The sequence below is a fragment of the Manduca sexta genome, chromosome 23 (genome assembly GCF_014839805.1).
Source record: "Manduca sexta isolate Smith_Timp_Sample1 chromosome 23, JHU_Msex_v1.0, whole genome shotgun sequence".
Lineage (NCBI taxonomy): Eukaryota > Metazoa > Arthropoda > Insecta > Lepidoptera > Sphingidae > Manduca > Manduca sexta.
The window spans coordinates 9,931,597-9,947,213 of NC_051137.1; the positions used below are offsets into that span (position 1 = coordinate 9,931,597).

Below are 15,617 nucleotides of genomic sequence, written 5' to 3' on the forward strand. Positions count from 1 at the left end.
AATCTTAATTATTATGCATGCAAATATGCACAAAAACTGGCAGAATATGCAACATTAAATGATAATTTTAGGAACAAAAAAAAACAAGTTTTAATTTCAAAATTAACACTATAATTAATTAGAGAAGTATCCATTGATATATGATAATAGGTACAGTAAAATTGTTTGATATATTTGTAAACGTAAACAACCAAGCATTGTTCCGAATGTTCAGTAGTAAGATTGTTTTCGGTCAAATCTATATTATATACAGCTGAAGAGTTTGTCTGAACGCGCTATTCTCAGGACCACTGGTTCGAACTGAAAAATTATTTCAGTGTCTGAAAGCTAATTTATTGGGGAAGGCTGAAGGGTGTATAATATCACCTTATGACCAATAGGAGCGGAGCATTAATAACAAAAATCGCATAAACGGGGAAAATTTATTCCTTTTGAAAACTTCCGTTGCGTGCGCTCAGTAAACGGTTAAAGTTTCTATCGCAGGAAAATATATAGTGATTTTTATAACAGATAACTTTATCCCGGAAAAACTTTCTCACGCGGGCTAAGCCCGCGAGCAAAAGCTAGTATTTTTATAAGTGGAAAACGATGGATCCATATCTAGGTATATGTAACTCCACATACACCTCAGTTGGTAACTGGTCGGAATTTGAACTTCGGTGCAATGTTGGCAGTTAAGTTTCGGGCAAAAATATTGAAAATGTATCGATATTATGCATCATAACTATATCTAAGACAAAAATGCTATTAGTGATGGAGAATGGCTTAAATATGCAAATGCATATAATCCGGTCTCTAGTAATTACTTATTATCAGTAGGTATACTGGAGAATATTTATGTCAAATTTACGTGAGTAATTAAAATACTATTAGACAGTGCCTTTAAAACAGAACAATACTTAACTAAAACCATAGAAGTCACGCTAAAATAACTTTGCATTAGGTAAATAAGCTTCTTGGGTAGTACCATCGGTACTATTATATTACCTCATGGCTTGGATAAGCTGAAAGAAATAGAGAGCATACTCATTTATGCATTTAAAAGTTACAAGCTTGTCTTCAGTTTTCACGAACTTTTATATGCTAGTATTTGTATAGTGTCGATTTCAAAAATATCGATAAATATAACTATTTTTCATGGTGAGTTAAGAATAATAAGACACTTTGAACTTTTTTTTTAGTTAAGACTTAAAAAATAACGTTGAAATTCTCTAAATCAATAAAAAAAATGGAAAAATTATCAAAGTTTAGGTTTTTACTACATGGTAAATTTTATAATTAATTACTTAAATATTGTGTTTCGAGCCAATTATTTTCTGTATTATATGTATATGAACATAATTGTCTTGGCATTTTAATGATATTTTACAATTATCCGTACATGTATGTATTACTTATTTATGCAAATATTTCTAAGATTTTCTTAAAATAAACAGAATAATTAACTTGCGCGATTTAATAAAAAAGAAACTACTTAAGTAACTATTTGCTGCATCATACGATGTCGCTGTGTAATGTTGCTTAGCCTTGTGTGCGTGCATAATGAAACCAATTATTCCACAGTTCCCTTTAATAGCGAAATATCGATATCATTAGAAATACTTATTAATGGTAAACCCTTAAAACAATCTAGTCCCATTTACTATGCAAAAGATTCAAAGCATTTTTTAGTTTATTCTGTCGTGCTAAACGCAAAAGCGGTATGTCAGGGAAACCTTATTTCGATATAATCGAAGTCTTTTAAATATAGTTTTATAGTTTTGTGTGTAAAATTGAGATAGATAAGCTCTTTAAGGTTTTTTAACAAGTTCTAAACAAGATACCGTTATTTAGGTAAGTTCATTGGATGGGTATTTCTTTAAGCTATCTGACGACATAAAAATCAAGATTTTTCAGATTTGAGATACCGCTTTTGTGCTAAACACGGCAGTATTTTACATAAGTATGTGTTGTGCTATTTCACAGTAGATTGTTATCTAAATTTTTATGACAATCTTACCAATGTCCGATCTAAGTATATCTTAAAATTGTTTGACAATAACTAAACCTGGTAGGATCTCAGGTGAAAACATGTACGAAATAACATCAGCCCTATATCGTACTGTCTCACTGCTGGGCACGGGCCTCCTCTCCTACTGAGGGGGATTAGGCCTAAGTCTACCACGTTAGCCTAGTGCGGATTGGTAAACTTCATATACCATAAAAATTGCTCAGTTATGAAGGTTTATTTACGATGTTTTCCTTCACCGTTTAAGCAAGCGATAATTCACAAAGTCAGAGATGTGGGCTCTTGGGATTCGAACCTGAGGACACACGTCTTGGCAGACTGTTCCAAATCCAAATAGGCTATCACCGCTGCATATCAATGTCGATATATATATTTTATTCCAATTCCAATTTGTTGTGATTAGCTCTTGGATTGGCTGTAAGACTATATCTTTTTTATATATCTAAAATGTCAATGTCAACGTTAACAAAAAAATTATTTACAGATGTCCCATTTACGCTTTCTATATTATATTAAGTTATAATTTTCTTTAGTTTAAACCGGAGGTTTAAACTGTGAATAGACCTGAGGAATAGACAATATTTCTGTTGCCAACAAATACAAATCAAGTGATAGATGAAGGTGAAACAAATATTAAGAGTGTCAAGTGGAACAACTGATTCGTGACAGCTCACAATTATAATTCTCTGGCTTAGAACAACCGCTACCGCTCAACAGTTGGAGCTAGTTTTGCAGAACCATCGATAGTTTGTCTATCGATAGGTGACCTAGAAAACTGTTCAGAATATCGATTGTACTCTCAATTGCATCGCTTTCAGTCAATACAGTTGATACTATCGATGGTATCGATAGCTCTCTTCCGGATTCTATATTGATAAGAGTAATACTATTGATAATAATACATACAATAGTATCGATGGAATCAATAGTATGGCAAAAACCATTAGTTTTTAACTAAACCTATAGATATTATCGACATTGTCGACGGTGTTGTACTGTCGATAGCCAGTTATTTTTTCAAAGTACTTATTGCCTATAATATATAAGGTCAGGTGGGGCAAGTGCGCCGACGGGGTAAGTGCACCTACCCTAAAAAAATCGAGAACTATTGATGTTATACAATTACCGCAATCTTACATCTATGGTACTAACTGAAATACAGTTCCACTAAAAAACATAAATGGCTATGTTCATTTTAATACGATTTATTCGCCATTTTATTTTAAGTGTCATTTAGACCTGTATATCGAGATGACCCCGTGAAAGATAACATCAAATATTTCAAGATATTTAACATATTTCTGTAAACCAGTAAGGTGAATACAATGTTTAAACCTTTTATTTTAACTTCCTGCCTGAATTTTATTTATATATACTAAAATAAATGATTTTTTTAGCAATGCGAAAAAATGTACCTAAAAATTGACGAGTAGGGCAAGTGCGCCATAGTTAATAGTCGTATGGCGCACTTGCCCCTGATCCATATTTAACCAACCTTTTTTGAGAATAAGTTTTACTAATATGAATTATTATTAAAATGTTATACTTAATAGCAGAATTTTTTGTACTCAAGGTATTTTGTTTAGAGCCGACTTAAATAAAAGGGCGTATTAGTTAATTCATTTTTACAAAAGAAAGACTGAAATACCTTGGTCTAGAGCAACTTTACGTGAATAGGTTGCAACTGTTCGATCAGGCACGTTATCTGGATATAATGCAGTTAAAACATATCAAATGTCATAAGGCCAAATTCTAAGTAATTGAGTTATAACGCATTCAAAATTGTTCATTCCTACATTTTTGTATGTTTTTTTTAGTTTTTAGAAATAAAATGGATTTTATATTAGGTCTAACATTGTTTTATTCCAACATATCCGCACACAAAACTCTAACATAGCAAAAAATTATATATCAATAAAAATTCTAAAATGTTGTCAAGCCCTGATTTACATATATATGGCGCACTTACCCCGAATTTGATTTGACAGCCATAGTTTGTTATAATATTGATTGATTAAAAATTATCCAAGAGCAATGCGTGTTAACCCGTCATGACTTGTCAAAATTTTATTTTCAAATATGTACAGGTAGCTGAATGTTTGCCGCCAAACATTGACAGCTACGCGTGTGACGGAAAAATAACCTTATTATGTAGTATATAAGGTTATAATCCCGTGACACACGCAAATGTCATGTAGCTGTCTTGGCTCGCCGGCGAGCCACGAGAGACCAAGAGTTAAACTTATTTCTCTATGGACTAAAGTGAGTGTTTTCTTTATAATGTTTCATATTGGCGTTTTTTTTTACACAGGCGCACTTACCCCATTTCCGGAGACAAGTGCGCCTATTACCATTTTTTTTTACTTTGAGCAAAATATTATTAATTTATGGTCCGATTTCCTTGAATGGCTATAGGTTGTTATCACAAAATACCAAATATTCTTAAATTAATAAAATTACATTCTTAAGTCAGCACAAAAAGAAATTATTTTGCATTGAATCCAGCTATGAAATTTTTATGGCGCACTTCCCCCGACTGACCTTATAGTATTTAAAATATGAATAAGCTGTAACTATAATTCTTCGTATTAATTTGTTATGTATAAAATGATATACAAAACCAAACATAAGAAACTACCCTATTGTTGATTTTCCCAGTTATGTTAAAGTAGATTGTCAAAATTGTTTCATTGCTTGGCCTACGACATGAGAGTCTTTTGAGAAAGCAATACCGTAAAAAAATTACCGGCTATCGATAGTACAAAGCTATCGATACTATCAATAGGTTTTAATACCCCCGAGGCAATTCTTGTGCGCTTGCACTCCACACCAAATGCACGCCCATGCTCGGCGGAACATTTGCTGCTACTCTAGGCACACAGCTCGTGTTTATATCTCATGGTTGCTAAATTCACAGTAAGGTCTATAAGAGTTCGTGAACATTTACCTTCCCTTCCCTTCCAACCATCCTAGTAACTCCTACTCCTTCCTCTACTCTTCCTTCGCTGTATCCCCTCCCTTCTTCCTCTCGGACCCTAAGACCGTCTAGCTGCAAGCTACCGAGCCTCCAGTGATAGCGGTAGGGTCCACCAACTCATCATGGGGCTGCCGTGGTTGCTAAGCCGGGAGATCGCTTGTACACCGTTAGCAGGGTACCCCCGGTGATAATCACGGCAGGTCCCCAAAAAAAAATAGGTTTTGGTTAAAACTAATGGTTTTACGCAATACTAACGATACTATCGTTGTAATCAATAGTATAGCACATGGAGAGTCATCGATACTGTCGATAGTATCGACACTATTGACATGTGTATACCTTCCTTTCATGTGACAATAATATTGATAGATTGTCGATACTATTGCTTTCAACTTGATTATCGATAGATAATCGATTATCTATTGATAAGAAACACTAGCTGGAGCTCCTACTGCAGTCAAAAAGTGCAATATTTTATTTCTGATTTTATTTACGGAAAGCAATCAACAACTATTCAGTGCCAGAAAATCTAGTATCTGCTTTATTTTTTATTTAACATATCATTTATCATCATTCCAAAGGAGCATATTCCGGATACGTAATGTAAAATTATTATTTTATATAAACAAGAAAATAGGTATTCTATAATACAGTGTTTATTTCATTGAAATTCATTGTGATATTAACATCGTAGTTGGTTGTTCTCATTATTTCGTATATGTCACGAGGGATGACGACATATAGCATCCAAAGCTCACAGTCTTTGTTTTTTCAAGTGGTTTAATATACCATATTGTACCATTACAGACTCGATGTTAAGATTTCTACTAATTGTTAGTGAATTGAAATCACCTGCGTAAGTAGTTTTTGAAATATACTTAATTTATAAATAAATTGAGGATTTACACAATGGTAAAAAGTTCTGAATACTAACAGTGGTTGCTTGAGAATGCAACGTTGGTTTTTCTTGGAAGACAAAAAAACACAGAAAATTAAACCACCTAAGAAGATGTCTGCTAAGGAATCTGAACAAACAGTTGTTATTCCTTCCCAAGAATGGGCTTTTACTGTGTCTGTACCAAATCTAGGTCCTAAAGAAAAGGTTTTTATAACAGGAAGTATACCTGAATTAGGAGAATGGGACTGTTCTAAATTACTCCCAATGGAGCTTGATAACTCTTCTGATTTATGGAATAAATCAATTATTATACCTAATATTGGGGATGTATATTATCGGTATGCCATATGTCTATTGAATGAGAGTACAAATGACATCATAGTTCGCTCCTGGGAAACCAACATTCACCCCAGGGTAATAAAGGAAAATATGCTACATCCTAGCACAGACATATTTGGTGAATATGATGGCAAACAAAGTGTCAGCACTGGTTGGTTAACTTCACAGACATTGGTGCAATTTAAATTTTGTAACAACCCTTTAAATTTGAAGAGTCGCTTAGCTGGGAGATCAATGAACATAAAAGTGACTCCAGTGAAATTATCCTTTGGCATGGAGTCTCAGTTAGACGAGTCATCGTTGAGCACAGACACTATGGACACTGAAATGCCACCTGGAGTGTATGTTGAAGTTGCAACACTAGACAATAACCCTGATGTGTGTCATTTGAAGGCCCAAGACCAGTTTGGGAGAGAATATAAACCTAATGATGTGTTACTAGTGAATGTCTTAGCACCGAACCCCAAAGCTCTTGCATATCTCATTGATTTCTACTCCTATAGTAGTCGTGCTTGTTCTGAAGATCCTCCTTGTCATGTTGGTTACACCTATGTGTTGCCAAATATGTTTAAACCATCTGAGGGCATGTTGGATTTACCTGTGACATGTAATGTTAAGCATAGACCTTTGGGAACCATTTGCTTTGAATACTTAATAGTGTGTCCTATGCAGGGAAATCTGTGCAACCTGCAGGTTTCTTATGCTAAATATTGGGATCCATCTTGGACAGGTCTAGAAGTAGGCCACCGGGGTTTAGGTGCCAGTTTCAAGACTAAAGAGTAAGTATCTGAACATTTTTTAGCTAACCTATCTTAAGAAAGCAACATTTTTCACTAACAAATGCTATTAAAGTCCTTTCGATAACATATAATCATTTTCAGAGGAAATGCTATTCGTGAAAATACAATAGCTTCCCTAAAAAAGGCAGCTGCGAGTGGTGCAGACCTGCTAGAATTTGATGTTCAGCTAAGTAAAGATATGATACCAGTTATTTATCATGATTATTATGTGTGTATATCTATGAAAAGAAAGAAGGAAGTTGAATTTACAGAAATGTTAGAATTACCTGTGAAGGATTTGACTTTGGAACACCTCCAAAAACTTAAGGTATACTCATCCTTGGGTTTGTGCTGTTTATTCCATTATTGCTCTGGTATCATATAAGCAGATTAATATTATTTCATTTCACCTTTTTTTAATATTGTGCATCAATTAATGCAAAGTAGGTATTCAGTTGTTGCAAAAATAGGAATACAAAATAATGTCATAATTTATACACATCACAGGTTATAAATTAATAATAAGACATTATATTTTTTCATATATGAGTATGTTATTTAATTAAAGGAGAACATTCTTCACAGTACAGGTGAGAGTAAAAGTATTGGACAATCACTAAGGCGGCAGCTACGTCCAGGCCAAAGTAAAAGTAACATTTATTTGTACCTGTAAACATTTCCAAAGTATTAGGAGCTCGATAGCTGCATAAATATCTAGACATTAAAAACATTTAAAAGAGCCCAAAATTTTAAATGACTAATTAGTTTTTAAAGAATGTGGACAGTTTATAGATGGAAATAGATAATATATTAAACAACACCGCAAGCAGTACAACCAAGCCACCGAGACAGTCCGGTTATATATTAGGTATCAAGTATTTATATACAGATGAGAGCAGAAATAATTCTTATGTCACTAGTCGATATAAAAGATTGATTTAAGTTATGACTTTGGTATGTAGGTCCCGATTATTATAAATCTTTTTATCCATGCATAGGTACCATAATACTTTTTTGAGGTAGACATACTCAAATATTACAAGCTATGCTAGGTCTAGTATAATAGGCCGAGATCCTATTGCTATGTACCGGTAGAATTCAGATTTCGAGTTGATACTGATAAGAAAACCTCAATATCACTACCCGACCGGGAATCAAATCCGAGGCTCGGCACGGCAATCATCGTCGCAATAAAATTACGCTACCCAGGTACTCTTTATATGGTTGAAGTATAAAGAATAATATAATAATAAGGTTTTGGTTGAATATTACAGGTGGTCGCATGCAATATTCAACAAAACATGATCACTAGATACATAGCTAGAGTTCTGAAACTATTAATAGTTAAGAACCTCCGATAAAAAAGCAAATTATAGCGTTAACCTATCGTTTATACAGTAATGGATGCAAAAATGCAGTAACTGAATGTAGAGTACTATGTTGGTCTAACATAGCAGAATTCATCGATTAAAATTGACGGGGTCCTGTGAAGACTAAATTCTTCTAACCTATAATAATAACCGATATAAGCCAGTAAATGATTGTTTAACAAATAGACAAATGTGACTTTAATTTTGGTATCAATACCACAGATGTATAAAAAATGCTTTGTATAGTTTAATTTTGCCTTGATAAACTACTCGTCAAGCAAGCGGCGACGGTCTAGTTGGGGAGTAAAACTAACTTCCGAGACGAATGTCCGCAAGTTTAAAACTCAAGGGCACGCACCTCTGACTTTTGTAAAGTTGTGTGTGTATTCTTTGTGAATTTTCGCTTACTTTGTGGTGAAGGACAACATTGTGATTAAACCGGCACACCTAAAAAGTTCTTCATAATAATTTCGATGGTATGTGTAGTCTGTAAAACTAGGACAGTGTGGTGGACTAAGGCTTTAATCCTCAGCTTTCGAATAATCAGGTTCTAGTGGAATATCATAGATATCTCAAAAAACATAATATTGTAATTTCAACTTTTAAAAAAATATTAGGTATGTAAATGCGGAACATATGAAAAATCAGTCGTCATTGAGTGGCACTAATGTCGACTAGTGGCATAAAAATGATTACTACTCACTCCCTGGTACAAAGCTTGATAATATAACCTATTTCTGTCTCATTCATTAAGTAATTTAATAATTATTAATCGACAAGGATAATACCATTGCCATACAGAAACGTTCGGTAGTAATTTCGCCATTAACGACAGACCTGAATATTTCTTTAGAAATACCTGTATAAATGATTTAAGATGATTGTTTGAATCTAGAGATTTAAAGGTGAAGAGTTTGTTTGTGTGAACGCGCTAATTCAGGAACTACTAAACCAATTTTGAAAATTTATTCTCCAATAGGAAGTTATAGTACACCCGAGTACTATAGGCTACTTATCTCGCATAAACTTTTTCACGTGGGTAGAACCGCAGGCAAAACCTAGTTATAAAATACAGTGGTTATAGCCTATGTGGCTATTAAAAAATTATAAGAGTTTTATATTCATATGTAACCTAGGTCTAAATGAGTCATGAAATTAAAATCATGACACACACTGTCGTGCCTATTATCCTTAAAAAAAGTAGACAGTGGTGCGACTGGTGCACCTATTTTTTGCCGTGGACATTCCGTCCCATGATGTGATAGGGGGTGAATCTATCGCCATATACTTTCATAAGAGTTTATGACACAAGTCAAAACATAATACTCGTTATGCCAATTGTAACATGTAATCATTTTAGGTAATCTTAGTACTCGAGAAACTACGTTGATAACTCGTTTTAACTGTAAAGCTCTAGTAATCCAGTAAACATGTAACCACTATCATAATCAATCGATACCAGAGGTCCAAATTAGAAATATCTATTGACGTAAATGTTGCAGGGATTAAGATAATGTACTGTTTCATATATGAGTATCGCTACAATATTATTAATTAGGTAATTTATGAAGTCGTGTCATAATCCCCAGTTTGGCATGATGAGCATAGATCACATGGGTAGTGAAGAGATTATAAATCTTTCTAGGATTACTTGAGGGATTCAGAGTATCAACAAAGCCAGAATATGCTTAGCTCACAAATATTTTCAGCATAACGTTGTATTGGGAATTATGTTTGACTTTGTATGTGTGTATATGTACTTCATGTGTATTATGTATATATTCTTTCATATTTTGTTTTTTTTGTTTTCTAATTTTTTAATGACCCAGTAATATTTATACAGTGGTAACGGATTGGTGTTCAATAGCAAGGATTTCCGTCTCCACATTGTGATATCGTAAAAATATCGCGAACTGGCAGTGCATTTGTAAGCCTGGTAGGAAGAAAAGTGGGCCCTTTTTTACATAATTGTCAAATGTATAACTTTGTTGTTTTTAGTCTAGTATATAATATTTTTATTACTGTTTACTATTGACTTGTTTATTATAAAAATATATGGAAAGGGTAATTTTCTCATGTATTTTTATAACAAAAGTTTAACCGTTCTTACCCAAAATATACCTACAGATATTTAATTTCAATCTGTAAGTAACAATTATTTGTAAATCTTTTAGGTTTATCACTTAGTTGAAGGCCGAAACCACGAAATCTTGTTTTTTGATGAAGATTTAGAAGAGCATCAACCGTTTCCAACTTTAGAAGATGTTCTTAAAAATATTGATACACATGTTGGTTTCAATGTGGAATTAAAGTGGACTATGGAGATGAATGATGGAACTTTCGAACTGAATAATCCTTTTGATATGAACACGTACGTCGATAAGGTAAGATATAATTTTAAATTAGATAAATTCAATTAGTACATGATTAAATGCCCGTTTAACCAAATAATATAACTCAGAACAGCGAGTTTGATCCCTCGCATATTAGTTCGTTGTAGTGTTTAATCACAATAAAACTCTGGTACCTACATCAGTGTGAGTTAGGACTGGTAGTTGATAATTGGTACTTAGTGTAATAACGAACAATCTGTGTTTTATTCCAGGTTTTAGAAGTGGTATTAAAGCATGCTGGAGAACGTCGCATTGTATTCTCCTGTTTCAACCCAGACATCTGTACCATGGTCAGATACAAACAAAACAAATATCCCGTGATGTTTTTAACAGTCGTAAGTAAATATTGTATGTATCACAAAAGAAAAATAAAACGTACAAGACGATAAACAAGTCAATAAAAGTATAGACATAGAGCCGTATTTACCTAACAACATTGTTATGTTCTAAGGATTTGATACGTGGTGACTAAACACAATCAATTTTATAATAACACTTGGTACGCGGAGTGGAGTTTAGATAGAACGTCGACTGAAGCGAGATAAGTACCTCTCGCCTGTCGACACGAACTCTTCCCAGGGCAAATTATCTCACCGATACTTTATGCCAAGCAACGGTGGGTCGTAAAAATTAAGCTAAATTATTTTCGCAACACGTTTGTAAAAGTGAATTGTGCCGTCGCTGTATTAAAGTGGAAAAGTGGAGATGTCACATACTCACTGTAAAGGACCAACTGAGAATTATGTAAGAAACACAAAAAATTATGAATGCATGTTATATTTCGCAGGGTATTACTGAAAAGTATCAACCTTATCGTGATCCCCGGTGTTTGTCTATACCAGCCGCAGTTCAAAGCGCGGTCAGTTCGGATCTTCTAGGAATTGTAGTACACACGGAAGATTTACTTCGAGATCCGTCCCAGGTATTTAGATATTGTAAAAGATAATAACAAACAATAAAATTACCCTAAAAATCACCTATATGGGTTATCTTTATGTATAAAATTTTTGGGAGTGCAAGATGGATTTTTTAAAATGGGTAATTTCACTTCCTGAATATATTTCTATTTATTTTTGTAGATGAATCGACACTGAATACAAAGTTTTGTTTAAAAGCGAATAAGCGTCGCAAACCCTAAAATGTACCTATAGTGATTTTTTTTGCAATTTCTAACCTAAAACATACTCGAACCTCTAATAGTTCTATATATTTTTTTGATCCTTATTCACAACAGGTTTGATTGGTATCAAAAAAAGACTGCATAAATTACCTATTTTATTTCTGACTGCATACTTTTACAAAATCTGTGAATACAAATTTCAATGCCTTAAAAAAATGAAGACAGTCTTCTAAGAAAGTTTTCTTGTAGCTACACTGGTTAAAGTACTTGCCCTTACTATCTCATCTCAAAAATCCACCCTGTATAATAGAATAATTAAATTAGACATTCAAAAGGATTCTGTCCGTTTTAGGTGAAGCTGGCCACCGATGCCGGGTTAGTCATATTTTGTTGGGGCGACGATAATAATGACAAAAATACAATCAAGAAACTTAAAGAGATGGGTCTCCATGCTGTGATATACGATAAACTGGATCAGTACACGACCAAAGAAGTTAAGGTAAAATATTTACAAGCATATTAAGATTAATCTCAAAAAAAGTGGTAATATTAGACAATCTGCTTTTTGTACCACTTATAAATTCGCGTTAGCACCAATTTTTTTTTTACGTCGCGTATTTTGTGTATAATATCCCAATGGGCAATATTAACACATTTTATTTTGTTAAATGGTAACAAACAGGAGAGCATATTCTTGGTGGAGGCACGTGAATCACAACGAGAAATTATGCGACTGGCTGCGTTAGAAGATCTAGTTCCCACCGAGAGTTCTTCTTCGACACACACTGCTGTCGAGCAAGGAAACCGACCGTTTCTTGACCTTTCCGTTCGTAAAAAAATACAAGAACGATCGACAGTAACATCACTAGAATCACTTGCTTCTTCTATCGATATTAAAGAATCACAAGTCAAAGAGCAAAAAATGTCTTTTCGTGGATTATTTCCAGGAGGCGATAGTTCCAAGGCTGTGCCCAAAAAGTCTCGTTTAGATGAAAATGTTTAGACAAAGCTACTTATGCACATGACACTAATTGTATTTGCTCAAATTATGCGTTACCGTATTTTATTTTTGTTGTTTAATTCTTGCATGTAGATTTCCGATAATTGCATTAAGCGTCATTCGCGGGCGTCAAAAATTTAAACGTCATTGCCGCCATATTTTTACTTAAAATTTTGATTCCTCGCGCACCGTAGAACAAAGGTAGACAATTATATGATACAAAAATATTTACAAACTGTATACCAAACAAAGACTTCACTAGGTGTACGTAGAATTTAGTAAAAACTAACAGACTCGGCAGTACGGACAGAGTTTTTGACGCGCGTTTGTCTGATCCCTATATCACCAACATGTATTTGCCTGATGTTTTTCATCAAAGGTTCGGGTTTTTTTTGCTATTAGGTAATGCCTTTCATATCTCTTTACATAATAAATCAAATAAAATAAAATAAAATGAATATCCAGTAAAAATGGAAAACTATACCATCACATTATTATTTGTGGTTTTGCAAAAGTATTATAAATATAACTTCTTAGGCCACTACTACTATAATTAAACGTGTACTTGACACGCCTTTTGTTTAAAAAAAGTTACTATTATTAAAACACTTATATTTTTGGACACTATACACGGTAAAAACTTTAAACATGTTGATGGAATTTATTGTATAAAAATAACCTAATGATTTATATTTTGTCAAACTTTATTTTTACTTAAATATGTTTTAAATTTGCTGTGATTTTTAGTTAATTCATTAGTGCTGAGTAAACCTACTAACCTGAATAAGTCGTTCATAGGTTTACTTAGTATTATTATATTAGGAACAGTTTAAAAATATATTATTTTTAAAAATTATGCTATAGACCTTTTCTTTTATATCCTTATTGCCCCCTCATAGTCGACATATGCACAATATACAGCTCCGCGTAGTGCTTGCAGGCAACGCCATAGCTAGAGCAGTGCCTAGACACATGACCCAAAATTAACGAGACCAACCCCTTCAGAATGTGGCGTAAAAATCGACACGAAGGTACGTGTCATTTAATTGTAATGTAAATGTAATTTTAATTGTGATTAGTCGAAACGCCAACACGTGAATCACGTCTTAGTTTCTGAACTGAACACCAGAAAATCGCACAGATCTTCATATCGCGTTTCTTGTTACCTTCTAAGGGGTATATCTTAAACTTTGGGTTATGCTTAACGCATGGTAGCTAGTAGTATACATATTATATTATACAATTATAATCATACCATATATACTTTGTACCTAAAAGTGTATAAAAAAAAATGGAAGTTCTATCAGGCAATATTCAAGATGATTGAACAGCTTCTTTGTAAATATAACGTGATTTACATATTATGATTTCTTTCTTAATACAGACAACAACAGCCTTCCTTTAGAAGAAGTCGCGTTGGCTTCTCTTTTGAAACAATCATCATTTGCTACTAGAGCTGGCACCTTAGTACTTATTTAGTAGACATGTAGAACACTTTTTCTCCCTCGGTTGATAGAAACATCACCCTAACTTTCAATTAGTAATAACACGAAACAAACTTTATTAATCAAAACAATAATATTCCCACATTTAAGTGTTATCTATTTATACGGACCTTTACATAGGTACGAGGAGAATGTTAACCTAAGCATGAGGAGCAAGAATACTTGCACACATTTCTAGACCCATGTCGGGTGCCAGTTCTATAGACATTGAACACTTAAACACTAAAGTATTTATTTATTATTATGTTTGTGACATGTCTGTACAAAAAGGATACAGCGGGTTCATCGACGGCATATTAAAGGTAACGAAGACGGATAATTTTGATCGCAAGTAGGTAGATACAGTCAGCAACATGTATATAGGAGCGCATTATGTATCTAAATAATTCTATACCCCTAAGAAATTCAGAAACAAATTACGACAAAGGTATGAAAAATATTGTTAGCATCTTGTGTCGAAATCCTCTAAACATCTGTCTATCAATCAATACATCTAAATCTAAAGAAATCTGATCAACTGAAATAATCAAAGGTAACTAAATGCCCAAAATGTTTAAGACGTTATCAAACATACTAGTAATATTTAAAATTTGTCGCTATTTTGACTCTACATACCTACATAAGACATGACTGCGTCTGTAAAAGTTTAGACAGCGGTACAACTGGTGCGCCCGTATCTCGCAAAGTTTAAATTGTTTTATATGATAAATGCCAATGTTTCTTCTCATAAGGCATAAATTCCAACCCCGGGAAATACGGTATATTTTTTGTGTTGATAAATTGGATTACACATTTCCATAATATGAGATCTGAAACAAATACGTCACAATTTTCAGCCTTAGTACGCTACCACTGGGCTAATGGTCTAATGGTTTACTTTCTGGCGTGATTTATCGTTAAAAAAACGCCCGAATATTTTTTATATTTTTATATCACATTTCGGTTTTGTAAATATGATTTTAACCACTGGAACGCCGGACCTATTGTTTATGAATAAAGCGGCAAGGCCTTAATGCCGTCAGATATATTAAAAAAAAAATCTAAATTGGGTGCAAATGTTGCAAAATTTTTATCACCTCAAAATTGTTTTTGTTTGTGTTTCAATAATATTATGGATTACGGAGTAAAGAAACAATCTTTGCACTGTTGGTAAATGTGGCCACTTTGATTATACACTTTTAAGGGGTGGTCGTCTACTTAATAGTTTTATTTTTCGTCCAATTGATTT

The 15,617-nt window shown here is 33.5% G+C and overlaps 1 protein-coding gene across 2 annotated transcripts; it reads left to right on the forward strand.

The window, feature by feature from the left end:
• The first annotated feature begins 5,381 nt into the window (after positions 1-5,381).
• LOC115440996 (glycerophosphocholine phosphodiesterase GPCPD1) lies at positions 5,382-13,740 on the forward strand. Of its 2 annotated transcripts, XM_030165551.2 has the most exons (8): positions 5,382-5,588; positions 5,793-7,001; positions 7,104-7,329; positions 10,546-10,755; positions 10,977-11,099; positions 11,552-11,686; positions 12,237-12,383; positions 12,567-13,740. In XM_030165551.2, the coding sequence occupies exons 2-8, from the start codon at positions 5,935-5,937 to the stop codon at positions 12,885-12,887; spliced, it is 2,229 nt and encodes a 742-aa protein (XP_030021411.1). In that variant the 5' UTR covers positions 5,382-5,588; positions 5,793-5,934; the 3' UTR covers positions 12,888-13,740. The 2 variants fall into 2 exon arrangements, with proteins under 2 accessions (XP_030021411.1, XP_030021410.1); XM_030165550.2 differs by having other exon boundaries at positions 5,382-7,001.
• The last annotated feature ends 1,877 nt before the right edge of the window (positions 13,741-15,617 follow it).

Coding starts and splice junctions, on each gene's coding strand:
- LOC115440996 (XM_030165550.2), top strand. CDS start 5,935: ATGCAACGTTGGTTTTTCTTGGAAGACAAAAAAACACAGAAAATTAAA. Junction 7,330..10,545: donor AACACCTCCAAAAACTTAAG/GTATACTCATCC, acceptor TAAATCTTTTAG/GTTTATCACTTAGTTGAAGG. Junction 11,100..11,551: donor CCGTGATGTTTTTAACAGTC/GTAAGTAAATAT, acceptor TATATTTCGCAG/GGTATTACTGAAAAGTATCA.